Source organism: Centroberyx affinis, unplaced genomic scaffold, assembly GCF_046629955.1.
Source record: "Centroberyx affinis isolate AG114_WGS23_722 - 3 ecotype Tasmania unplaced genomic scaffold, CSIRO-AGI_Caff_v1 ptg005140l_1, whole genome shotgun sequence".
In the NCBI taxonomy this organism is placed as follows: domain Eukaryota; kingdom Metazoa; phylum Chordata; class Actinopteri; order Beryciformes; family Berycidae; genus Centroberyx; species Centroberyx affinis.
The window spans coordinates 40,015-66,835 of record NW_027282551.1 but is presented as its reverse complement, the minus strand read 5'-3'; the positions used below and the strand labels follow the sequence as shown (position 1 = coordinate 66,835).

At 40.7% G+C, this 26,821-nt stretch overlaps 1 protein-coding gene across 2 annotated transcripts in view; it reads right to left on the bottom strand.

The window, feature by feature from the left end:
- b4galt1l (DP-Gal:betaGlcNAc beta 1,4- galactosyltransferase, polypeptide 1, like) overlaps positions 1-26,203 on the bottom strand; it is a 44,727-nt gene extending 18,524 nt beyond the window's left edge. Inside the window, exons 1-4 of one of the 2 annotated variants that reach the window (XM_071546131.1) lie at positions 25,427-26,203; positions 25,285-25,372; positions 16,807-17,042; positions 6,558-6,745 (exon numbers count right to left, since the gene is read on the bottom strand). In XM_071546131.1, the coding sequence (XP_071402232.1) occupies positions 6,558-6,745; positions 16,807-17,042; positions 25,285-25,372; positions 25,427-25,618 (704 nt within the window). In that variant the 5' untranslated portion in view covers positions 25,619-26,203. Of the gene's footprint in view, positions 1-6,557; positions 6,746-16,806; positions 17,043-25,284 lie in introns of both variants that reach the window. The other variant, XM_071546130.1, reaches the window with a different exon arrangement.
- Positions 26,204-26,821: the final 618 nt, after the last annotated feature.

The window sequence follows — 26,821 nt, the reverse complement described above, 5'->3', positions numbered from 1 at the left end:
AGCTGTCCTCTGCTTCCTCTCCCTCCTATTATAAGCAAATGGAACAGTCCAGAACGGAGTGGGGGTGGATGGGACGGTTTCTTTTGACATTTTGTCCCGTTTCACCCCCAGTTAGGCAAACTTGTAAGCTTCAGAAGACTGAGGTGTAGTTTTACTGACAGGCTTTTCCCACAGTGGAGTCATGCTGGAACTTTGGGCAGCAGTTTGGGTGCAGAGCTTTAAAATGGGAAATGTTAAAAAGCCTTCCACCTACTTGCCCCTGCCGTCTTGAGCAAATGGAGTGATCCAATGGAAAAAGAGAGCGAGAGAGAGAGAGAGAGAGAGAGAGAGAGAAGAGAGAAAGAGAGAAAGAGAGAAAGAGAGAGAGAGAGAGCTCCACTACTTCAAGCTAAGCGCTGACTCAACACAACACAAGATTCCTTGAACTAATTATTTTAGCGATCCAAGTTCCCATCCAGGCCAAGTGTAGTAGTTGTGCAATCATGGGCTGTTGGGATTATTATTGGATGTACAACATTCCCATCAGGATTTACTACTTGAACTGCACCAAAGCTGTCTTCCATGTCTTCTGTCAGTCAGTAAACATGTACACTGTCTGTCAGTCTCTGTGACTGGTTTGGACCCATTTGACCAACTCACTGGTTCTGCTCTTCTCTCCTAAAAATCCCTGAAGACATTCCCTCTCTTTCCACCATTTCTTCTCTCATCACAACTACAGTTTTAAGGTATTTATGATCTATAAACTTTAAGCTGCAAATAACCAATATGTTATGCACCAATATTTACCATTTTCATGACAAAAAAATCCAAGTATTTAGTGTTTCTCCCAGAATTTTCTTCTTGTCAGGGTGGAAAAGCCTCTGAAACCACATTTAGGTTCATCATCATGGGACACTAAAAGTCTCCACTGAAACCCATTATAATAAAAGCAATACTTATGTGGAATCTGATCATAATGTCTCATTAGAATCAATTCAGGAAAACGATCTCCGTCCACACGAGCGTTTCAGAAATAATCTTTGTCCATACAAACACGCCTGAAAACGCATATCACATGACCATTCATGTACACTGGGCATGTGCGTGCCGGAAGCAGATTGTCTACTCTGCGGTTGGTTGCTTAGTTGTAGAAAATACTACGGAGGAAGAACAGCAATGGCGAAAAGTACAACCAGAAATCTATTTGCTTGGACCGACGACGAAGTGGAACTGTTACTGAAAGTAACACATGAGTATAAGGCGATATATATAAAGACACGTCGTGACTGATAAGACCCAATCAGGACGTGAACATGGGCGTCTGCGTCATCGTTTTCAAAAGTCTCCGTTTTCGCCCGTCCGGACTAAAACGCAACCCTGGAGTTTCTGAACTAAAACGGGGTCAGCAGCATTTTCAAATGTCTCCGTTTTAGGGGTCCGAAAACCCCGGAGTAGTGTGGACGCTAGGCGTAAACGTAGCAAAAGTTATGCGTTCTAAAACGAAAACGTATTAGTGTGGATGTGGCCTCAGACAACCAGTGTAGTAATGATCAATTCTACAACAGATATGTAATCAAACAAACTGCATCATATTGGAGGTGGACGATGCCGACCAGACAGTATTCAATATCTCCCATTCACTTCCCCCACCCAGTTCTTCCCAGCTGACACAACAACCGTCCCATCATGCACCTGCTCCTCTGAACTCCAGACTAATCGTGTCTAAACCTGCGTCTGCCATCAACAGCTTAGCGCCCAGGCGTCCGTGCTGCTGAAGCTGATGTGAGAAACTCTTTAAGCCCTGAGGCATTCACAGCACTCAGTCAAATCAGCTGGAGGCCGGCCAAGCGCTTATCTAAGATAATATGACCAGCTCCTGTTGTTGGAATGTCACACCTCCGTCTCCAACTCTCCTAGTGGCTTGTGTCCTTATCTTTTTTCCTCTGTGACTTGATGTCGCAGGGCTGGAGCTTTGGGAGCTTTCCGTTTTGTTTTGGTTCCACTTCTGTCTCCGTTATGGTCCCAGTTGCGGTTTTAGAAGGAAGTTAAAAGTAATTATAACCTCATTATGATTTCAGGTTTTCTCTAGCAGTGGTGGAAGTGGTGTGCTTGCTGTGGTGGAGCATCACTGCTGAATGAACACACAGAAAGCAAAGTCCTTGTTTCAACAAAAGGTTGACGGCCTCGCAAGGCAGACGAGTCTCCTGAGTTGATCACACTGCGAGACTCGTCTGGCGTTCCTTTCCTGACAGGCGCTGCTTCCTTGCATTAGGCTAAAAAAATCAAACCAACCACAACGAGTCATATGGCGTGGACACGTGTGCCGTGTGCAAGCGCTGTAAATCACAAGGTTAGCTGGTAAACAATGTTGCGTAGCTTAGCACGTGGGAGTAATATTTACCATTTGTATGAGATGTACCAAATCCGGTAAGAAGAACAGTGAAAACATCTTCTCCAACAAAAGCCTTCAGCTCTGGTATTTGTTCGTCTTTTAATGCATTTATGTCTCGAATTCTGAAATAATAGAAGATGTGCTTTCCCGTATGGTGACCAATGCTGCCATTTCGGCGTCATTATTGTTTACATTTCTGCTGTATCTTGTCTCGCTTACGTTCCCTTGGATCAGCCTCCAAAACTGGACACACCTGCCTTCTTCTTAGCCTCCAGTCAGGGAGAGAGAGGGCAGACGAGTTTGGCAGTGTGATAAACTTATGAAACTCGTCTGGCTTATAGGTCGATACACCATCACCTAAAAGAGCAGTCCTGACCCGGTGCTGCAAGGCACACTGCTGTACTATAAAGTGAGCTACTCTGTTTAAAAAAAATATACAAAAAAAATCTATTACATTTGCCTTATTACAATCCATTAATGTATGATTGTATGAGCAGACATGGCTTTGAGTAATATTTTCAAGGCAGCAATAACTTGGTGTACCTTGGATTTTTGCTGTTGCGTTGCAGTCTGCGTTAACACCAAACAGTTCGCAAACAACTGAGCTGACATTAACTATAAATACATGATGCTAACGCCTTATCTATACAGGCGGACTCTGTGCTACAGCAGTGGTTCTCAACGTGGGGTCCGGGGACCACCAGTGGTCCTTGAGGGCATCCCAGGGGGTCCCCAGCAAATTAATGAATCGTTAAACTTCATTATTTCATTTACAAGAACAATTATAGAATGTAGGAGAGTGACTATTTTGATCATAGTTTTACTGTTATCTCTCTCCCTACAACACAGCTAGTCATGGCGTTCCGGACAAAATCATATCTAACAATAAAAATATTCTCCGATTTGGGTCTGAGGGACAAAATCGCATCAAATGGGGGTCTGTGGCTCTAATGTGGACTAAATAAGGGGTCCTTGATATGAAAAAGGTTGAGAATCACTGTACTACAGGATACTACAGTATTCATAGTATTCTGTTACATCACCACACGGACATCTTGGTAGGAAAATAACAGGGGATTGTAATAAATTATCTTATTGTAAAGCGCCATATTGGTAGGAAATGAATACTACAGTATCCTGTAGTCTCATACGTGACAAACAGACCAGCAAGCAAAGCTGCTGACTGCTCAAGAGTTTGGTAAACCTGAGAGCATCATGTTTCTACTGAAGTGCGGGCCTTAAAGACGACGCCTCAGACAGTAGACGCATTATATGTGAAAGTACACAGTAGCTCAGCTTAGTGCACGCCATGTCACGTCTTACACAGTGTTCTATGTTCACTGTCTGTACTAATTATTCTCTAACATTACCGCTCATTTTGCACTGATAGAGAAAGCTTGTTCTTCCAGTAAAGGATATTTATTAGCGTGTGGCACGGAGAGAAGTGCACAGCAGTGGCAAATGCAGTTCGCTGAATAGTGAAGCGAAAAAAAGGGATACAAGTACGATTTTCTGGCAAGTACATAAAAAGTTACACAGCAGCAAAATATGTGTGAATACATACAAAGGAATGGAAGAGATAACATGCAGGATTGCTCAATGTGGAATGCAGAGTGAAACCAAGGGCCAGATGCATAACGATAGACCTGGTCTTAGACTTAAATGTGACCTTAAGTCAAACTTGCTATAGACATTTATATTTACCTGTTCCTACTACTTCTTGATTGTTGTAGATCTCTAATGGTTTGTTTCTGTCTCTAAAGACTCTCTCTTCTTCAGGTTCTTTCCAAAAACCAAAGATTTGACATCCTTTATGAAATAGCTTCAGTATTTAAACTTCCTGCTCTGACATTTAGGCCGACCCGTTGCCATAACAACAAAATTCTTAACTCAAGATTAGCCAGGAGGGAGGGTGGCTAACTTTCCTACCTCAAAATAAGTCAGTTGTCATATTTAAGTAACAGTCTTAATTAGCCTAGTCCAACCTGAGAATCTAAGACCAGTCTATGGCTTAGACTAGTCTTAAACTAGCTTTATACAACTGGCCCCAAGTAAACTGCTAATTAAAACAAAGACATGGAAATTTCTCTCACATGCAGCTTCTACTGTTTTGCACTAAAATGTCTTGTTTCTTCAGTCTGGGCCCATTATGTGTTGTTTGCCTTCTACAGAGCCACTCCATTTATTAATGCTGTACCCAAAAGCAATTTCCACCAGCCCCGGTCATGTGGCATGTGTAATGTTGTCCATTAATTAATATGGGATAATGGAGGTTAAGTCTTGTGTTTTGGAGTGCCGCCATTCCCACATTTTTCATGGATTTGTTGCCCTGTTGAGATGTTTGTCTGATCTAAGGCACGAACACAGAGGTGGGGATTATTCAAAAACAAAAAACATTTCTTTCTGACTTTACACTACCAAAAACCTGACCTTTTCTTGCATAATCGTGGCTAACCCATCAGATCAGGATCACACAGGGTTAACTGGTTTTGTTCTGTGTAAACCAAGCCGCTAAGATTGTTGCCGCAGGCTTCTAGCTTGCGGTAATCCTGTCTCAAACCCCAGTCTCCAGTGGACGAGGACTGTGGCCAGTGGCTGTCACATCAGCATTAGCCAACTAACCCACCCAGAGAGCGTAATCCAACACGCTGCTGCACTTTGTGTGCATTGCCTGTTGCGTGCCTGCATCCTGCTCTCTAAATAGCAAGCGTAGTGCAGGGTGGTGGAAACCGAAACTCCACTTGGGCTAAAAAGATAAAATGAGAAGAAGAAAAAAAAAAGAAAAAGGCAAACACAGAAAAGAACTACCCAGTCTGTGAAAACTAAGACAGGAACAGAGAGAAGAATAAAACCTTTAACAACAGAGTCCCCTTTGACTGCATTCATCAAGGGAACTAAGTCCCATTTCATGAATTTGTTGAATAGATAAATTATGAGTGTATATAGAGAGAGAGATATTCATGAAGAACACAACATGCTGAGAGAAAACAATCTCTATGGTACCTTCAGATCCCAACCTAAATCAAAATGTAGATCTATATGTAACACAATGCAAACGTAACCATTTACAGTTTCAAAGTCAAGGAACAGGTCTGGCAGACTGGGCATTAACAGGTAATTAATGTTAATGTTAATGTTAATGTTAATCAACAGAATTATACTGTGTGTACAGTGTAATTGCACCCACCCGCTGGGTATTAGTGGGTTATAGTGTTGGGATACCATTACTGAACCTGAAAGTCAGCCTGATCCTGCTGGCATGCTATTGTACTACTGCTTTTTTTAAAGTTGTACTACCGCCTTTTGAGCGCCCAGATAATCAATTTTGGATTTGTACTTACCTTGATGTGATTTTAACCGTATTATTGATTAGTAAGTTAGTTTATTTTTATTTCTGTGTCATGCCAAACATCTGGCCCATCCCACATGGGATTACAGGACACCACCATTTTACAAAACATGCATCTTCCGTTGATACATATAAGAGCAAAAAAAATAAATAAAATAAATTACCACATTATAAAGTACTACTATATTCTTTCAAATAACATATTTGAAATGATAGTTCTTTTCAGTGTATTGTTCATTTGAAACCTGCTACAAACTTACAGTTTATCTTGATAAAGTTCTCCCAGGCTTTCTCCAGGTAACTAGCTAATCTAAATGTTTCATAAGCGGACAGCCAACTCAATCTTTGTGCATCATCCCTATTTACAAAATCAATATCTGTTTTTATCTTACTAAACAAAGTATTGCGCAGTTCCCAGTAAAAAGGGCAATAGAAAACAAAGTGAAACTAATTTTCTATATCAGTCAAACAGCACATTGAACAAATGTGCATTGTAGCATGGTGTTTGTGTGCAGCTTGTGTGTTTTGTCATGATTCAGGTCTCCCTTGAACAGATTCTTCATCTCAGTGGGACGATCTGATTAAATAAAAGCTAAATGAATAAATAACTGGGTAAATGAATAAGATGAGCTGCCAACACCCGTTCCTCTTTCTTATACAAAGAAAACTTATTTGGAGGAAACACTGGTATGTATTCTGAGCTTACGGTTTACTTAGCTTTGTGCAGCATTGTATGCTGAGAAGATAACACACATACTTCTGCCCATGTAGCCACTGCACAGGAGCCAGAAAAGACAGAGAAAGACCTAAAGGGAACACAGAGAGTTGTCATCTTACCTGAAGCCAAACTTGTCCATGGAGACGGAGAGATGGCGAGGCTGACTGAAACACTTGTAGGTGTTGCGGTCGTCCATCGGGATGAGGTCCACGTCGCTGAAGATGAAGCAGTCGTAGTCGTACTCCTTCAGCGCTTCGGTGTAGCCCACGTTGAGAAGCTTGGCTCGGTTGAAGATCTCGTCCCCGTCCTGCTCCAGGCAAGAGGCCGAGAAAGTGGATTTAAAAATACCATCCAGAACTCAACAGATTGTCTAAATTTTAGCTATATTCACATGTTTCTCAAAAGGTTGAGTTGTTGATAGAAAGCAAGATTGTATTTTGTTGTTTTTAGACCCTTCGCAACTCAAAATGTAAGGTTTGTTTTACTTAGAGGTTTACAGACTTTACCAATGCAAACAAACCTTCCACAGCATCAAAATCCAAGTAAAACTCCTGTTTGGCTATCACATACCATGAGACCTCAGTTGAAAAGCTCAGAATTATCTTTACCTACAATCCCATAAATCCCTATGTAAACAGAAGCAGTATGGGGGCAATAAGTGTTTCAACAGCTGTTATACAACTGCCGATTACACCTTTGAATGGGGTTAAATTCATTAGACCCTGGAACGTATCCATAAAGACCCATGAAAACCTTCAGTATGAGCAAGAACACTATAACTGGAGTCACAAGTTTTCATGTAACATCAGCAATGTATTTTCATAATTCCATAGAATTCCAACAAGGCCATACACCTCTTCGTAGTCACTGGTATAATGCTAGCCTCACAAGACTCATATATTCACATGTTGACGTAACAGAGTCTGGTAAAGCTTTTAAAATCCAGTACGCTGTAATTTTCTCTGGGATCAGATTGGCTTTATGGATGCTTCATGCTGGCAGAATGAAGCAAAGCCTTCATCACCTCAGATAACAGGTTTCATCAAACCTTCATGAAGTCAGGATGAAGTTAAGCTTATAGCAGTTTATTCCTAAACTGTGTTTTCAGTCGACGACGGGTTCTGAAGAGATTATTTTGACCACAAAGGATTTTATAACACCGCAGGCAGCAGTCAATTCAGTTAGCCTCAGGTCGTTTTACACTTCAAAACTCTGCCATGCATTTGGGATCGTACATGCTATCATTATACTTAACCCTCACTTAGCACATTGACAGAGCACAAAACCTTAAAGCATCTGCAGTATAAAGGCTACATGTCACAATAATATTCATGGGAACCTGTCGAGCAGTCTTCAGTGTAGGGATGTTAATAATTAACCGTTTAACTGTTAACCGACAATAAGAATTTTGACCGATTAAGATTATCAGTTAAAAAAATATTATAAAAAAAAGGTTAAAAAATTAATTTAAAAAAAAAAGTTTGTTGCATGGTAAAAGAAAAATAGGCTATACAATCTATTTCTTAAATAGGAACTCATGGGGACTATCCCCCCTCATTGGATACTAATCCTCTTGACTGGTGGAAAGGTAATCAGACGCGCTTCCTGAGGCTGGCCACTCGAGGCGCTATCTCTGCATTCCTGGGACATCGGTACCATCTGAGCGGGTATTCTCCGCCGCGGGTCTCACAGTCAACAGACTGCGCACCAGACTAACCCCACAGCATGTCGACATGTTGCTATTTCTGAATAAAAACCAGTAGACAAGCTGTCCGCTATGCTGAGGACTGAGGTAGACCTGGCCTGTTTATTTTATTTTAGGCTTATCTGAGGTCTGAAAACTGCGACTACAAGTTTCCGTTTTGTTAACCTGTTGGCCTGTTTTTGATCACTAATGAGCCTATTACAAAGTCTACTATTTGCTATTTATTTTAATAAATTAGGCTATAAAATATTTTCCTGCACGGGAGCTCTAGGCTATTATCTCTGGCTATTATGCCTACTAAGTAGGTTCTATACAGCAGGCTCGGCGCTGGAGGATTCAATGTGTTTTCGTTTTGTTAATCTGTTTTTGTTCATTAGAAAGTCTGCCTACCATTTGCTATTTACTTAAACATTTATTTAAGTTATATATTTTCTGTGTAGGCTGTCTATTTTATTCAGTTCACAGTGCTGCCGGGTAGATGTGTGAATCCTCATGTTCTTTTGTTGTTTATGCTGCTATTGCACATGTAAAAATAAACCCTTTCTTAGGAAAAAAAAAACATTTGTTGTATTGATATTTTTTTTAATGGGTCACAGACATTCGTCCATTCTAAATAGTACATTTTAATCTTGTCGGTTAACGGTTAATGATCAGTTAACGAGGGTCGGCTATCTGTCAGGAAAAATTAGCATCCCTACTTCAGTGCCTTCAGGGTTTTGGCTGGCTGTTACATAAGTTTTGTTTTACTGTCACTGGTTGGGCTGAGTTTGAGCAGGGACGGGCGCCTCAAAGGGAAAATCCACTCTACAACACTAACACTGTTAAAAACAGCTCTTGACGACGTACTTTGCATTCCTGGCTGCATTTTTTTGTTTACTGTGTTTTTCTTGGTGGATAACCGGCCAATCGTAGACGAGGTGACGTCACCTCCAGATATTTCCAGCAGCTACAGTGGAGTTTGATATGAGAAAATGTTTCAGGATGTAAAACATCAGCGGTAAACGTCAGGTTTTGGTGTCAGTCCCTCAGAATCAAAGAGCGAGGGCTTCTTTCTAGAGCCGCCATTTTGTACCAAGAGACATTCAACAATCATACAGGGAGAGATCCATCGGAGAAGAGGAGAGAGACCAATTTCTCCACCCACAGGAGCAGGAGAAACACCAGAATGCAATGCAGCTACCAGCTAGGTTGAGTTTTGAGGAAGGGACACATACACAATCATTGCCACATCCTGATGTTCACAAACCAGTTAAATTTAACGAGCTATATTTATATGCCAATACACCCAACTTTTATTGAAAGCAACAAGTTCGAGCTCCTTCTCTGGGGGTTGTCAAAAGGCATTCTGGGAAACGTAGGAAATCACTAACTGAAGTAGACGTGGCAGGTTGAGGGTGGAATTTTCCTTTAAAGCACACAATGACATTTAGAGGCAAATATTCAATTAAATTTCAATTCAGGAACCTGAAAGAAGAGGCAGGCACACATGGAACGCATTCACACGACTAACACAAGGAAACAGGATAACGTTTATAGCAGAGTTCACATTTTTTCCCAGCTGATGAGAAAAACAAACTGATAGGCCCTCTAGGACTTTCACAGGAGGGGCAAATTACTTAGTTTGGTACTTAATACTGTTCTTGGGCCTGTCAGACAGAACAATCAGAGCTCATCCTTCAATGCTGGGTCTGTCTCCTCCTCCCTATCCCTTTCCCTCCCCAGCCCGGTCTGAATGAACACAGGGGGCATCAACCTGAGTGCATGTCCTTAAGTGTCACCGGAGCACAGCAAAGGGAAAAAAGGCAGCGGGTTGTGTTCTGTGTCAATCTGGGCGAAGGGTCTTTCTTTCTTTCAGGTAGACATAATGGGTTCACCTGCGTCTCACCTTTCACTGGGTTTATCTGCTGCTAGAACTGAAAAGCCCCTTTGTCTGATGGTGCTATAGGACCCCAACTGTATAATATTAACAATAAAGAGATATGATCCAGAACCACGCCCAAAACAACACATGATGCGGTAAACGTATACGACGACGACTACGTGGAAAGTTTTGACTTCACATGATGTCACCACATAGATGACGTAACACACTGCTATTAAAAAAAGAATGATGAGAGAAAAATATTTTCCGTTCGACGTAGGGTTGGGTACCAAACTCTGTACTTTTAAGGGTACCGGCTGAATTACGTCGGTACTACCGAGTACCAATTCACGTAAAATCAATCGGTGCCAAATTTCGGTACCTGAGAGCGCATCTGGGTGAGAGAGTAGAGAGAAAGAGAGAGCGCGAGACTATGAGAGCGAGATTACGTCACCCAGCTTGTTCAACACAGTCAGGGCAACGGCGAGCCGAAAGCAGTCCGAAGTGTGGTTACACTTTTCAAAACTTGACGCAGACAACGCTCGCTGCAATATATGTGATGCGAAATGCAAAGCTGGCCATGGCAACACGTCTAACCTGAGGAAACGCCTGGTCAAACACAAAATATTTCTAAAAGCTGAAGAGTGTACCGTATTTGATCGCCTGAAAGCCAATGATGAAATTGAGAAGTTTGGACTTATTTTTTACAACTGAAATTATAATTTTTGTTATTACAGAGAGAATAAAGTACTGAAAAAAGGTCAATGTGACACAGGAAGCAGGAGTGAGGGCCAGAGGAACAAAGAGGCAAAGTTCAATTAATGTTTGCTAATAATAGCTCCCCAGGTTTCCATGCCTGGTAGTTGGTTACTTGGTACACAGAGCGTAGAAAATGCAGTAGAGGTTGCTAGGCTATACACACCTGTGATCAGCTGTCTGGTGTAAAATATTGTTTACTGCCTGTATGGCCTCAAGCTGGTTTGAATATGAAATTGTGGTTATTTGCAAGACCAAGAAGAGGCGGTTGACATTAAAGCCATATGCAAATATATAGGCTATATGGTCTTATCATTGCCAGATATTACTGGCAGTTATTTCATTATTTCACCTGCTTACTTTAGCAGGCTACTGTCTATAGAAATTGATTTTTTGGTGGGAAATTGAGCATCAGAACCGAAAAAACAAAAATAAAACCCATATGTAGTGGACTATTGGGAGTAGTGTATCTTAACAATGACTGCTGCCTCTTTGCCTGTACGCAGAATGTGTCATCTCAACTATTCCCACATTATAAAAAAAATTCCTGCATGTACCATGAAGAGTGCACGAGATTAGTAGAATACAGAAGCACCTTTTAATTAGATTAGAAAAGCAATCAACCAGGGTTAATATGGCCGGGCTTACCCTGCAAGAGTTTTTAAACTGTGCACCAAGTTTTGCTCTCTCGCAAAAATTTGCTAGATTTGAAGAAAAAGCCTCTTTAGAAAACAAAGAATACATTGAAAATATGATTTGGTGAGACAGCTAGACTCTGGTCTAAATTATGGTGGTGAAAAACTTGCTTCCAAGCCCGATGAAAGAAGTAGAAACAGACAGAAAGAGAAGAGAAAGAAGCCCATATTACCAGTAGGACCCCCTCAGCCAACGGGTCCCGCTATTGGCCAAGAGCAAGCAAGGGGCGGGTCTCAACTCCTCCAGCGACCACAGCCATTGGGCAGAAATGCCTGACATGCAAAGGGGGTTGGCGGTATGAGCAAGGGAAGCAGGGTGAGGAGGAAATCAAAAATAACCAGGGAGGAAAAGAGAGGAATGGCAAGGAAGGACACAAAGGAGAGAGAAGAAGAGAGTGAGTATAGGTTGCAAACAAACACACATCTAGGCTAACAACCATTTTTAGGAAGGGGGACTCGGTCTTGAAAAGAGTCACACACATATTTTCCCATGTTGATGCATGCAGAAAACATTTTGTTAGCACTTTTGTGTCACAACAGTCTTTGCTGTGTATTTGTCTCATCGTCATGGCCCAAAGTTTTTTTTTTTTTTCTCTATTGTGTTGTGTCATTCTGATGGGGTGTTTGCTCAATGCTGTGTCATGTCGTGTTGACACGTCATGTCCTTTTGGTGAGGTGTTTCTTTTTTTGGTTGTCTGTTTGATGATGTTTTTCCAATGTTGTATCATGTACTCTTGATGATTGTTGGAGCATGTCAGGAAAGACAAATTTCTGTGAGAACGGACAATAAAGTATTATCTTATCTTATCTTATCTTACTAAATGTCAACCCAGCTGCTCACAGTGTGAATGCAGGTGAAAATGAATGTACTCAGTACTGTGAAGTGCTCTAGATAAAAGCCTCCAGTAAATGGCAGTTATCATGTTATGCTACGTTAAACTCAGAACCAAACAGTCGACCCAAAGCCAAGTTCCAGCAGCGGCGGCTTCCTCTGACATCGGCTCATCGGCTCACAATGGGAACAACGCAGACGCTCAAGCAGCATGTCAGCAGCTGTTTTACATAGAGTAAAAACAAGTGGTTACTTGTCTGTGTTTGCCTGTGGTTTCTATCCTCGGCCTATCTGACTGTCTACATGGATCGTCTGTGTTTGCCTGTGGTTTCTATCCTCGGCCTATCTGGCTGCATGGATCGTCTCTCTGACAGCTGCTGAGAATCACTTCAGAGGCTAAAACAACAACTGGCTTCCTAATAGATCTGCTGCCAATTCATTTCAAACAATCATTTCAGAATGCAAATAAAAATGATAGTTAATTTGCAAATAATGGAGCTTTTCTCAGTTATTTCTTGATAGGCTGGTTATGGTAACCCTCATATGCTACATGGTCTGTTTTGAATATTTAAAAGTTTATGCAACATCTTAGGATCTTAAAGGTGGTTTTAGCCCTTTCCCAAGTGTGTGTGCATCCACAGTTGTATTATTCCTTATTTACAGGTTTTAAGGAAGAAAACAACAGGTAAATTAATGAAAACTGCAGTGAAATAAGGGCAAAGTAGACTCAAAAAAGTGGTTGGTATGGCCTATTTAATTGCCTTGTGTCAGCTCTTCTGATGTGAGACTATAAACACCAGAAATGTCAAACGTGAGGGATGACGACAAATTCCACTTGTCACAGCTTCATGGAAAGAAACTGGTGTTCCTTAAATTCTGCTAAGTGCTCCGAACCTTTTGAAGTCTGGAGTACCAGTGCCTCAAAAATACATTAATGTAGAGACCAGCATGGCTCTATTTATTGAGCATTGAGATCCCAATATAGAGAGCAGACACTTCTAGAAGGTGTAAAATGGCACAATGCCATATTTAATAGAGGTGTAAATACACCCAGTAACAATTAGGATTTCAATCTTACACATGTAGTTAGATGTTGCTGGGAGTCTTATCAACAACTTATCTACAGTGGTTTTCTCCTCTGGGTTTAGAGCTGGATGTAAATGAGGCCAAAGGGTCAATACGCAAATTATACAATCTATTTTCCCTTCAGTCAGATACTATCCAAATAATTTTGACTCCTACTAAACTGAACCTACAGAACCTTGCTAGAGCATAGTGGAGGCATGTATCCTTCCGCTATATTCTCATCTATCAATAAAAATGCTATTTGGCGAAATTATGCTCTAAAAAATATGACCAAACATCAGTTGAAAATCACAGTAGCGGGATGTGTTGTTGAATTTGTTCACAAACGTGTTTAATGTAAGTTTTCAGGTTATTTTCGTGGCTCATTCAAATTAATTGGAAGTAAAAACCTGAACGCTACAAACTCGTCCAGCTGCATCTGATCTTGGTGATTAGTTTATATTCTGGTTTTCATGGCGGTCATATTGTTTTAAGTTGTAGAAGATTGCTTGTGACCAGAAGGATGCTGATTCAAATTCTCAAATGGTTGAAGAAAAACTGAGTAGGGGAAGCGAGCAAGGCCCTTTTTCCCCAGCTGCTGCACTGGAGCTGCCGAGCTGAAACATGGATCTTTCATTTCCTGAGCAATGTCACAGCTACAACTTTCAACATTCAACCAACCGCCTATGTTTTGTATCGTTTTTTTAAAACCTTATTTTCTGAACGCAAGTCAAAAGGCACTTAAAGGCACATCAATAATATGAATACACATAAAGTACATAGAGTACATTCAAAAGAAAATCAATATTTGAACAAAAAAACAAACAAGAGGAACAAAGAGTCAAAGAAAGAAGGAAGGAGGATGCATTTGAGGAATTTCCTGGTTATGTTCCTTTTGTATGTCAAGAGTGTGTCGCCAGCATTCGACAACCTGACTCAACAAACCGCCCAGAGATAACTCCCAGCCACCAATCTACTGTTTACATAAACATGTAAAGGCAATAGTCTAATCATTGCCCTGACATTAATTATGAGAATAATCTGATTAAGCCGTCTACATGTTACAGCAGAATAGTGGTCTTTTAATATTCACACTTGATTATGGATTTAACAGGCCAACATCCGCCTCCTCCCCTGTAGGCTGCAGGCAGCATCAGTCATTTCCCTCCTGTCGTAAATTACAGTCATACTGGAATTTTCCCACACTTTATCCATGGAGAGACTCAAGGCAAACACTGCAGCTGTAAACATTATTGTCCCAATAATACAACTACATCACAGCATTAATAGTCTGAATATGAGGCAAAATAATTAGATGTATGTGTTTGAATGAGGCATGTTTTAACTGCAGTTTTCTCATAATCGCTAAGTATTATAGTGTGAGAGTAAACTTAGCCATTGTCAGTGTGACTCAGTTCTTGTTGCCCAAGACCTGTTTACATTGGACATTAGACCAATCTCTGCTTAGACAAGCACTCCCATTGGAAGTGGTTTTAAGATTGTATGGATCAAATTTAAAGCATGGCTTGGTCTGGCTCCCAGCTACATTACAGACAGTTCAGCCTGACATGCTCTGGTCCCTCTCATTACCCTCAGTCTACACTCAAGACTTGACTTTAGACTGTGATTTAGACTGTACAAAGACCTGCCTGAGGAACTTACCTGCTAATTCACTCTGATGTTTTGTAACACTTTTTGTAACACACTTCTAAAGACTTGCTTTTATGTATGTGTTTGCTCACTTTCAAGTTTGTGTTACTTATGTTTTTATTTATTTTATTCAGAGATTTTATTCTTGTTATTATTACTACTGTTAGTCTCTGATAATCTAAATACAGATTCCTGAAAACAGGTTCCTGATGTGTTGCAGGACCTGATTTTGCCTCTGAGAATTTCCAAAGAACTAAGTAAGCTGATGTAAGTGATACCACAGTCTCAGACAAAACCTCAGTCAGAAACCACTTCATCAAGTTCACTTCGAAGAAACACACAGATGCAAAGTGCACAGTAGTAGTAGCAGTAGTAGTAGTAGTAGTAGTAGTAGTAGTAGCAGCAGTATTAGTACTATACATATTAGTGGTAGCAGAAGTAGTAATAGTAGTAGTGGTGATGTATTAGCAGTAGTGATAGTAGTAGTAGTAGTAGAAGTAGTAGTAATAGTAATAGTGGAAGTAGGAGAAGCAGTAGTGGTGAGATTGACAGCAGTGATAGTATAAGTGTTAAAAGTATAGTAGTAGTAGTGATAGTAGTAGTAAAAGTAGTAGTAGCAGTAATAGTGGTATTAGTAGTAGTAGTAGCTGTAGTAATTGTGGTGGTATTAGCAGTAGTGATAGTAGTAGTATCTATATATATGTTATAGCTGGTCTTTTGTTAACAGCATATCCTTTTCCTCTCCAGCAGCTGATATCCTGACTCCGGCCTGTGCAGCTCCTCCCAGCCCAAATCTGGTGTTAAACACACTTCTACAGCAGGACACACTGATGACAGAACTTAGCCAAACAGATGTGCTGTCCATACAGAGTGACGCCACAAGCAAACATACCAGCTCTTACTCACAGGCAGGACACCCTTGATTAGAAAGGTATAAAAAAAAAAAGCTTTCAGTGCCAATCTACAGTATGTCTACAATGGTTTCCCAGTATGACATGAAATAATGAGCTCAAGTTTATTTAACGTACTGCTGTATCTCTCTGACCGCCTCGCTGACTGATAAGCAGTGAGCGTCACCGGCTCGTCTCCTGGAACAGCTCGTCCTTTGACACACCAGCAAGGACAATAAGCACCTGACAGGTATTACACTACAGAAAGCCCACTCCCACTGAACATATTTGAACAGAAAATCTCACTTTAACCAAGGTGTTGGCTGCCAGTGACGTACTACTGCCTTGGTGCTTACCTAAAATCCATTTGGTTTTAGCTGAATTCATTAATTTGTGCAGCTATGCTATGAAGAACAAATTTGCTGCATTTGCATGAAATGCGCAAATATTATAAGACAGTACTTTATTGATCCTCTTGGAGGGAAATTCGGGTGCCACAGCACAAGACAAGATATAACACAAGATATTACTATTATTATAGCTATTATTATATTATTACCACCACTAATATTAACACATCTGATACTACTGATACTACTACCAGCACTACTGCTACAATTGCCATTATTATATCATTATTATTATTATATATTATATATATTAAGTGCTCAAACCAAACAGTAAAACAATTGAGCTATTATTATAGCCATTACTGATGTCATTATTACCATTAATAATACTTGATATAAGGCTGAAAGCGCAAAATCATAATATTTAGACATTCATTTCTTAGTAATATATTTCCCAAACCTACTGCAAACACTAACATCTGACTCATCTAACATCAACTATTCTGATCACATATTATGATATTATTAATATCTTAATAATCTCATTATATTATGCTGCGGCACCTGGTTGATGACGTAGACTCCGTAGTCGAGCTGCTGCCGCTGCAGGATGGGGTGCAGGTAGTACAGCCAGTACTTCAGGTGTTCGTCTCGGTTGCGGAAGGGGATGATGAGGGCGACTTTCTGCAGCGCCTCGCAGTCTGTGGGCCGGAAGCGGCCGCCCACCTCCACGTTCGGATTTTCCTTCCTGGTCTGCTCCAGGCTGACCGGAGAGCTGAACTCCACCCGCAGAGGACCCACTGGTGCAGGCAAGATGGAGAAGAGTGATTAATAAAAATAATAATAATAAAAACTCTGTGACACTTACATACATACATACATACATACTGTACTGTAGGGAAATTCTCTTTTCTCTTGTGATAAGGATGTGTTTCTTAATGTGAAAACGAGGTCGGAGGTCAGCGTCAGATACAGTAGGGATTCAGTGTCTTGCTCAGTTGTAAATGTTGCATGTCATATTCTCTCTTCCCAAACCAATCTGTAACTGTCCAATATATAGTATTTAATAAATCAGAATAAAATCAAACTTAAACGGGATAAAAAATGAAGTGCTTTGGGCGAGAGAGTGCTGTATGAGATTCAAAGTCTCAGTATGAATTATGATGACTCCATCACAATGACCACCATCAGTCTGTTAGACCTAAGACAGTGTCCTCAGGCTGGACTCTACCACGGGATTAGTGATATGAAAAACAAAATCATGGGGGGGAAACCAGAATGAATGGTGAGGACAGAAGAAAAAGAAGTGGGGGGGGGGGGAAAATCACTTTCCTTATGGAGAGAGTCACTCAGACTAAAAAGAAAAGAAAACAGGTCAAATAAGTCAGAGGATGTGATAAAGAAATTGTTAAAATGAAAAAATCTGGTGGAAGAATCCATCTTCTACTGACTAAGCAATGAAATTAAACGTATATAAAATGTAATCGGTGTCATTAAATGTCACAGTAAAGAGGCAGGCTTAGAAAAGAGAGAGGGTTAACTGTTTATTAAGCGAAAGGAAGTGGTATAAGCATGAATCACATGCACATCACAAAGTGACTTAGTGACTCCTGCTGTGGTTTAATGACAGCTGGACATCCGCCTCCACCCAAAGCAGAACAGGCAACCAGAGGCCAGTCCACAAGACATATACTTGTCTTAAAGCTCTGTGTAACTAGTATCGTGGGTTGTGTCTCTTCCTCCATGATAAAACCCCCAAATCAGTGATTCTGTGATCTGTTGCTCCGGTAGAGGAGATTGGAGAATTGTGTTTTTTTTCTCTCTCCATTCACTGCCATTGTCTGGAGGAACAGTCTGAAAATCACTTCTAGCACATAAAGGAACGCCAACAAAGCAGATTCTGACAATATATAAAAAAAAACTAGTCAAGCTGCTGAATTGTGTTTAAGTGAATCTCTTTCTTTATGTTTATTAAACCGTGTGTAACACAGAAATCCGGTTGGAGGAAACTTATGCAGATGGAATGAAGTACCAATAGTACCAATAATTGCCAACAGACGAAAAAAGGTGGGGGACAGGACTTTGACAAAGCAGATTCTGACAATATATAGACAACAAGTCTCTCGCCAATTTTGGGATTATATCATGGCCATGAAGCTACACAACCTAAGCGACACTACCAAAGTTCAACATCACTGTATCAAATGTATTCTTCTTCCTCCATGTAGAAAAGGCTCTGGCAGTGCACCCGTTAACGAGCCAATTAATCGCCATAGCAACCCCTAACGCATGCAGGCTCGAAAAATCCCCCGTGCCACGCAGCAGACAGCCTCTTCAGATGGTCACTTCAAGGACCTAAAACCGGGTAAACCTTCCCTGTTGTGTGCGTAGATGACCAAATGTAAGTAGAATGTGTCAGTTAACTGTAGTTCAGTACACTCCAGGTTTTACTCCATGCAACAGTTAAATGTCTTGTCATCCTGGACACAACAGTGTGGATACAAACTCCTGGGTCAGGGGTCACAAAAAGGAAATGAAACTAACTTCTATTTCTGCTGGCAACTCAAAAATGCACCACTCACTTTCACTGTTTAACCAGCTAAGTAGATGTTTGGAAATGAATAGGACTCTGCATTAGGGTTTGACCGATATGGGTTTTTGAAGGCTGAACCGATACAGACATTTTTTGTATTGAAGCTGCTAGGGATGGGACGGTCTGCTTATCTCATGATACGCTTCAATACGTCATATGGGGTTCACTACTCAATACAACCAGGATACGATAAAAGTTCAGTGACAACAAAGTCTGACTGTGCAGAATTATGTTTATTTCTGAGACACAAATCTTTCTAGGGATGGCACTGGCTGCTAGAATGACAATAATATAATTTGGATGGAGAGCTTGTGAAACTGTGACCGTCAAGCGTCTCATTTGTGATTACTACAGCAGAATAAAACGGAGCTTATATCACCATTCATTTTTCCGATATTCATCTCATTTTTTTTCACATTTTTGTAGCGCGATTTATTGAATTTCGATATATCACCCCGTCCCTAGAAGCTGCCTATAGCTGATATTTCATGCCGATATTCAATATCTTAACAAAGTTTTTCATTTTCATGTCAAAAAATTCCAAATATTCCCCAAGAAAAAACAATAAGATACCCCAAGATAAAAAGGGTAAAACCAAAATAGGCCAATAGTAAAAATAATCTTGTTCTGTTATTAAGCTTCTGCCCTCCATGGCAGGACTGGATGGAGGACATGGAGAGAGTCCAGCCTGTGCAACAGTATATAAAATCTCTCTCACACACACACACACACACACACACACACAGACCAATGTGTTGGTCTATGAAAATGAAAATGTGAATATCTTCACAACCGTTGAAGATACAGCCAGGCGCATCCCATCTATCTTAAACTGGAACCAAATCTATCACCATGAAAAAAATGAAAATTCTAGCATTATCTACCCCCCCCGCATGTAACTTGAAACTGTTTGAATGTCAATATAACACACAGTGAGTTAGATGGTGCCGCTCTGCAGCAGCCTTCTCAAAAGCAGCTGGAGTGAATGGAGACTGTTTCTTTAGAGTTCCAAAAAGGACAAAAATGACCATAAAACGACGGCATAAAAAGCATAAAAAGCAGCAGAATCCAAGTGTTCTGAAGCCAAACGATCGGACTGTGGGTCGTTTTTTCCCCCTTTGTGAACTCTGTGCTCTCCAGTCACTCTGTTTTGGAGAAAGCTGCTACAGAGCGGCGCTAGCAAACTTGCTGTGTGTTATATCGTCACACAAACTTCACCAGCGTTTCAACTGGCATGAGGGTGAGTAGAAGCAAATTCATGGAGGAAAAAAAAATCTAAATCGCAATATGAACTTCTGCAATTTCCAAATCTCAGAGGCTGCAATGAATTTCCTAAGAGAGTTTGGTCCAAAATGGATTTGTGAACAAGGAGTTTTAGAGCTGCAGGTATGAGGCTGACAATGTCCAACATTCATCAGACACTTTCACTATGCAACCAAACAAAAAAACACAGAAAACACACCTACTAGCCACAGCCAAAAACTACCAGTGTTTGCCTGGTGGCTGCTAGTACTTCCTCACCCTGACTAAGACGCTTTTGGGAAACTGAACCCAGATCAGAGCAACACAACCACCAACCACATACTGGGAAATACTTTTTTTTTTGAATCCTCTTGTGAAATACAGAATAGTTCTCAGCCTCAGAATGAAATGAAACTGTTCATCACTCTGCATATGAAGCCGGTGACGTGGTAAATGGCATGAAGAGAAATCATTACAAGCTACATCACATGGAACCTGCAGCCTGCTTGTGTTTTATTTGATTTTTTTTTATATCAACACCTCATCTGGCCCGTTTTTATATCAAGAGCTGACTCTGCCTACCTGGGCCAGTTTTGGTGTACACCAGTGGCAATTACAGGTGGAGCCATTGTGACTTTTAATTGGCTGGTTTAGTTCAGGATGCAGCAGCCGCTGTGTCCAGGGGATAAAAGGTGATTTTCCTGCTCTGCCTGCTGAGACTGAACTCAACTAGGGCTGCAACTAACGATTATTTTCATAGTTGTTTGGTCTATAAAATGTCAGAAAATGGTGAAAAATGTGGATCAGTGTTTCCCAAACCCCAAGATGACGTCCTCAAATGTCTTGTTTTGTCCACAACCCAAAGATATTCAGTTTACTGTCATAGAGGAGTAAAGAAACCAGAAAATATTCACATTTAAGAAGCCGGAATCAGAGAATTTTGACTTATTGTTCTTAAAAAATTACTCAAACCGATTAATTGATTATCAAAATAGTTGGCGATTGATTTAATAGTTGACAACTGATTAATCATTGCAGCTCTAAACTCAAGAGATCTCACAATGACTGGATGAGCCGGATCTCACAGTGACTGAATGAGTTTGACAGTAAAGTCCAACGGTCATCAGTCTGATATCTGGTTGTTCACTCAGTGACGTGTCATGAAAACGCTGGCTGCTATCAGAGCCATAAATTTGAAACCACTGAGGTTTCATTAGCCTGCAGTTGATATAGTGGGATAACAAATACTATACCAACCACTGGGCAGCATGCCAGCTAATGTTGTTTAGGGTCAAAATATAGTCCGAGGAGCTAAGAAAGGAGTCACTGGAGGGTCAAAAAGCTTCCAGACCCCTGGAAGCTTTTATTCTGTCTGCCATTATTTAGATGCAAGACTTGGACCAGTGGGGTCCTGGTGGCTCAGTGGACTAAGGTTTGTACCATGTAAACACAACGTCCTGGGTTTGAATCCAGCCCAGGACCTTTGTCACATGTCATCTCCCTCTGTTCCCAGTCTTTCCTGACTCTCTCAACTTTGAAATAAAAAGGCAAATTCCACAAAAATAACATTAAAAAGAATGTGGCCTTGGTGGGTTCTTGTGAGTCTTGCTGCAATGTTTCACATTACTCACTCCAGAGAATCTGCAGGGTTCAAATTTAAGACTTTTCAAGACCTTGTAATGACATCTGGAAATTAATGTGAGATCACTTTAAAAACCAAAATAAAGAAACAAAGCTGGCAAAACTAGCCGATTTGTGACTGAATACAGCTGGTGAAAGTTGTGTAACTACAAACAGGCAGAATAAGTTAAGAACTGTTAAGGGACATGAAGTCCAACTGTGTTCAGTAAAGCAGACAGGACGCAGATTGTTCTACTAACCTGTTATGGATTCATCTTAGAATCCGGACATTACATGGTGAAAAAATAAAACCTCTATCAACTGAAATTGGGTCATTTTACAGGGTTCCTACACAGTTTCAGTTTCAAAATTCAATACTTTTTCCAGACCTTATTTTCTTTATTTGATATGAAGATTTTGGTCTTCAATACAATTTACACAGATAGTCATCTTGTCCCTACTAACTGTCACTCCATGGATGATGAAGATTATCTGAGATGACAAGGGTCTAAATAACAGAAAATGTGTAGTTTCATGTGCATTGGAACAGTATAACAATATTTTTCTATAATTTTCAAACTTTTTTGTGTGATTTCCAAACTTTTCAAGACTTGATATCGATATATATCACGATATAAACAAAGTAATTTTTGTCAGGCTTAAAAATTACCTTTTGAATGAAAGCAATGTTATTTGGAGGCTTTTTTTATTTTCAATCAGAAGAGAACATGAAAATGAGGTTTACTGTTAAGTGCCTGCCGAAAAACAGTACAATTTAAGAACTGTGAAGTAGAACATTCAGAAAAAAGCTGTCGTTTCCAGTCAGCATATATGCTTTTCTGCAAAATACAGCATTTACATAATCGTTAAGATATTGAATAACTGAAATCTAAAATCTGCCAACTCACATGATTTACAAAGATTCCTTCTGAGCCGACACTCGAACCTCTCTCCGACGGTACACTCGTTTTTCTTTACCTTCCTTCCACCACTCTTCTCAACTTCAGCAACCAGAACAGAAGCACGTGTGGATTTACAGCAACCTAACACCGCGAAGCGAGGCGGGACTGAGCCTGAAGCGCCGGTGCTGAGCGCTTTGGCAGCGCCAGGTGAGCCGGAGCTGAGACGACGTCTCCGGGTGTTGTTGCTATGATAAACGTTAGCCTAGCTAACGTTAGCTACAAAACGGCAGGATGCCGGCTCTTGGTCCCGCCCCTGCTTCATCCTCATTGGTTGGTAGAACACTGAAGCGACATCGATGAGCGGTGCGCTTCAGACAAAGTTGGAATAGTTTCAACTTGAGAACAGGTCCAGCGCTCACGGCGCTAAAGGACTAACAAGAGGTGAGGTACCTGTTTTGGGTCCTAAGCACTGAAAGTGCAACTTTTCCATAGGAAATAATGAAGAAACAGCCAGAGCTTCTTTCACAGGTCTTTGGTGTAACCTAACTTTGTTCCAAGGCTTTCTCTCGCTGTGTGGAGTTGCTTACTTAACCAACCAAGCAATGATTTCTATCGACCTTTCTATCGAGCATGTATTATATTTATATTGAGTATAAGTTATATCGCGATATATATCGTTATCGTATTATCACCCAGCCCTACCTGGAAAATACCCAATTCTTCCAGATGAGTGTAGGAACCCAGATTGGAATACCTTTCAAGTCCTTAAATCTAGAGAACATATTTTAAGAAACCATGGATACCCTGAACACCTGCTCTCTTTTCTGCACCCTGTCCGTCTCCTTACGGGCTGAAAACAAAGTTTGTCCCATTTGGTCCTTAAAAAAGCAGATTGGGGTCTGTGACATCCCAGCGGGGGTTACAGCTGAGGAAACAGCTCTGCCACATCTGAGAGCAGATAATCCTCGGACTGACAATAAACACAAACACAAACTCTGTACATCAAAGTCAGACAAACGGCTCAAGCAGGGAAGCACTTCAGGATTCCAGGCAACAGCAAGGCAGCGTTATCTGGAGACATTTCCCAACTATTTCCATCAAATATCCCAGTGAAACGCCTGGAGGAGAAACTCCGCAGAGCTGCCGAGGTCGCTAAACTTCCATCCCTGTGGGTCGATGACATGGCGTGCAATTTCTGTATCCAAGTCCATTATTTTCCGAAAGCAAAGCCAAAGAAATGCATGTGATATATCAAATCATTCTGCAAAAGCTGCTTCAGGGGAAACCGCTTTCATTTTATTGTGTTGGGGTTTCAAAGTCCAGAAGCGTCAGGTCGATGTCACAAAGTTTGTTTCCTTCCCTGCATCTAAACTGCTGTGAAACTCCGGGGAAACCTCTGACGCTGTTCCTTTGATTCTCATTACAAAAGCCTATCAGTGATGCACACTGCCATAAATACTGCTGATTGATACACAAACTATGTCTTGTATATAAATGATTCTGGAGGACGTTTCAGCAGCTGAGGGTTTCTTAGTGGGAAGTTTCTGATCTGGAACGAAGCTAAAGGCCGTGTTCCCAAAACCGTCATCGCCTCGCAGGCTTCTGCAGCGTGATGTGGCCTGAATAAATACTGCTGAGTCTGCAAATCAATTAGAGCAGAAGAACTGGACTGAAAACATAGAGGATGTGGTGAGACGTAGAGAGAGAGATGTAACCCCAGCTGCCACGTCACACTCACCACGAGAGCCGGGTGATAAAACAGCCGCCACAATATTACAATAACATCTGACTCAATAACAACAATAACCCTTAGGGATTTATTTTCGATAAAATAGTTTTTGCAAAACCAACAGCCAATCAAGAAACAAAAACAGGCTTTGGGAGGCAAAAAACACAAACTATACGAATGCTAATCTACTGCTACTGCAAATACTACTAATGCTAATATTACTTCTACTACACTACTACTACTAGTGACAATAATAATAACAGTATATCTATTTATACCTGTGTGGAATCTGATCAAAACGTCTCATTAGAATCAGTTCAGGTTCAGGTCTTCCCACAGACAACCACTGTAGTATTGATAAATTCTACAACAAATACGTAATCAATCAAACTGCATCATATCAGAAGAATAACGGGACAATAGCAACCTGATGAATAAACAAACCTGAACATTAGGCTAGTCTAATCCAATAAAAAACACACAATCTTAAGAAACGCTTCCCTTTTCCTGTTATAAACTCTCTCTGCTCTGCACATTATTATTATTATTAACAAATTTGTTGTTTTTCTTTCAACAATGGACTTGTTTGTTGTTGATGCTCTTTGTCTTTTACTGTCACGTTGTATAGCTTTGTATTCTTTTTGTCATCTGTTATAATGTGTTAAGGTTTGTTACTGTCGATGTCCATATGTACAGTTATGTGAAATTAAAAACTGGGGGAAAAAAGAAAAAAACTGCTGGACTTGCTGACCGAGATGACCGGTCACGTGACAACAAAACAAGCGGTCCATGATGCATTCACTGTCTGCTCGTCAGTTATTAAACTTTTAGTAAACTTTTCATCCCCCCACAGACACACACACTCGTACACACACACACACACACACCCCTACACCCCTCACACACCCATAGGAACATCATGTACAGTTTACAGCTGCAGTGGGAACTGAACTCACCCAGCAGCGGAGATGTTTCGGGACATTTCTCCAGATTTTTGGGACTTCCCTCCACTTTCACTTGTATTTTATCATCTTTGGCTTCTTCCTGCCGCGCGGCTGTAACGGGCCCTTTCAGGGTTAAAATGTCTTTTAAGGGGACTTTGGTGGTAAGGTTGGTACTCCTGACGTTTGCAGGCGTGTTGGACTGCTGGTTCTGCACGAAGGCGAACCTGATGTCCAGACTCCTCACATAGAAAATTAAAGTGACTGAAATGTGGAGGAAACACAGCAGCACCACCAGCTTACATGTTCTGTGAAGAACGTTGAAATTGACAGCCGAGTCTCCCGGCATCTTGACTAGCCTTTCTTAAACTAATGTATATAGACAGTGGCTATATATTTAGCCGCCAACTCCAAAAAAAACAGCTTTCCAAAACTGTTAAGTTTACTTCTTATTGATCCGCGGAACGCTAGTACCCCGCTAGCTAGCTGCTACTTTCGGGCTCCATTTTCGTGTGAGACAACTTTTTGAAGTTTCGTCACCGATCCCCGGTTACGTTTCTAGGTATTTTCTGGGAGGGGAAAAAAGTCCAAAAAAAAAAAAAAGAAGAAACAGAAGAAAATCTCTATCCACTTCGGTCCTGTCACAGTCAGATAATAGTCCCGTCCGTTTAAACAGCGCTTAAAGTAACGTTAATGCTAACTGCTAACGTTACTCAGACTAGTTGGCTAAGGAACTCACCCAATAAGTTCAGCCACAGCGAACCGAGTATAACGGTTTCCTACTAAAAGACGGTTGGCGGGTTTAAAACGCAAACGCTTCCCAGTTCGGTTTAACAAACGACTTCAGAAAACGTTAAATGTAAGTTAAACTATCGGGTAACAGCGCTGTAAAGTGTAGACCGCGACGTTTCAGACAGACAGTTAAGACCAAACTTGCAGGGTCGAGCTCTTCGTTGATTTGGTTGCCGAGGGGCACAAACGTCAAGTAAGACAAAATATCACAGGGGACTTCCGGTTAGGATTTTCAAAATAAAACCTTTACTTTATGACGATAATCTTTATTAGTAGTAGCAGTAAGTTTGTCCAGCACTTTTCTAAAACAAAAGCTATAAAGTGCTTCAATCAAGCATTACGTTGCAACATTTTTGGGGGAATACAAGTGTCAAAGTGAAAATAAAGAATATACTTAAGGAAAGATCTGTAAGCACAAAGATAGATTCAATCACAAATTCTATACTGGACAACATGGAAGGATGTGTATTCCATTTTAACCCAGAACTGTGGCACAAGTATTCCTATAAATTGTAGGACACACTGACTTTACACCAGGAACTGGAGCTGTTTACCATTTTGTTTGTTTGTTTGATATTAAGTCATAAAAACTATTTTTTTTTTAGCCTCGTCTTGTATCGTAGCACATGAGACTACAAAATGAATAAGCGCTTCAGCAGCAAATAGTTTCAGGGTTTAGCAGGGAAAAAGAAAATACAATAAAAGCACACAATAGAATATAAAAGAAGCACTTAAAAACAGTAAAATACACCTTTAAAGC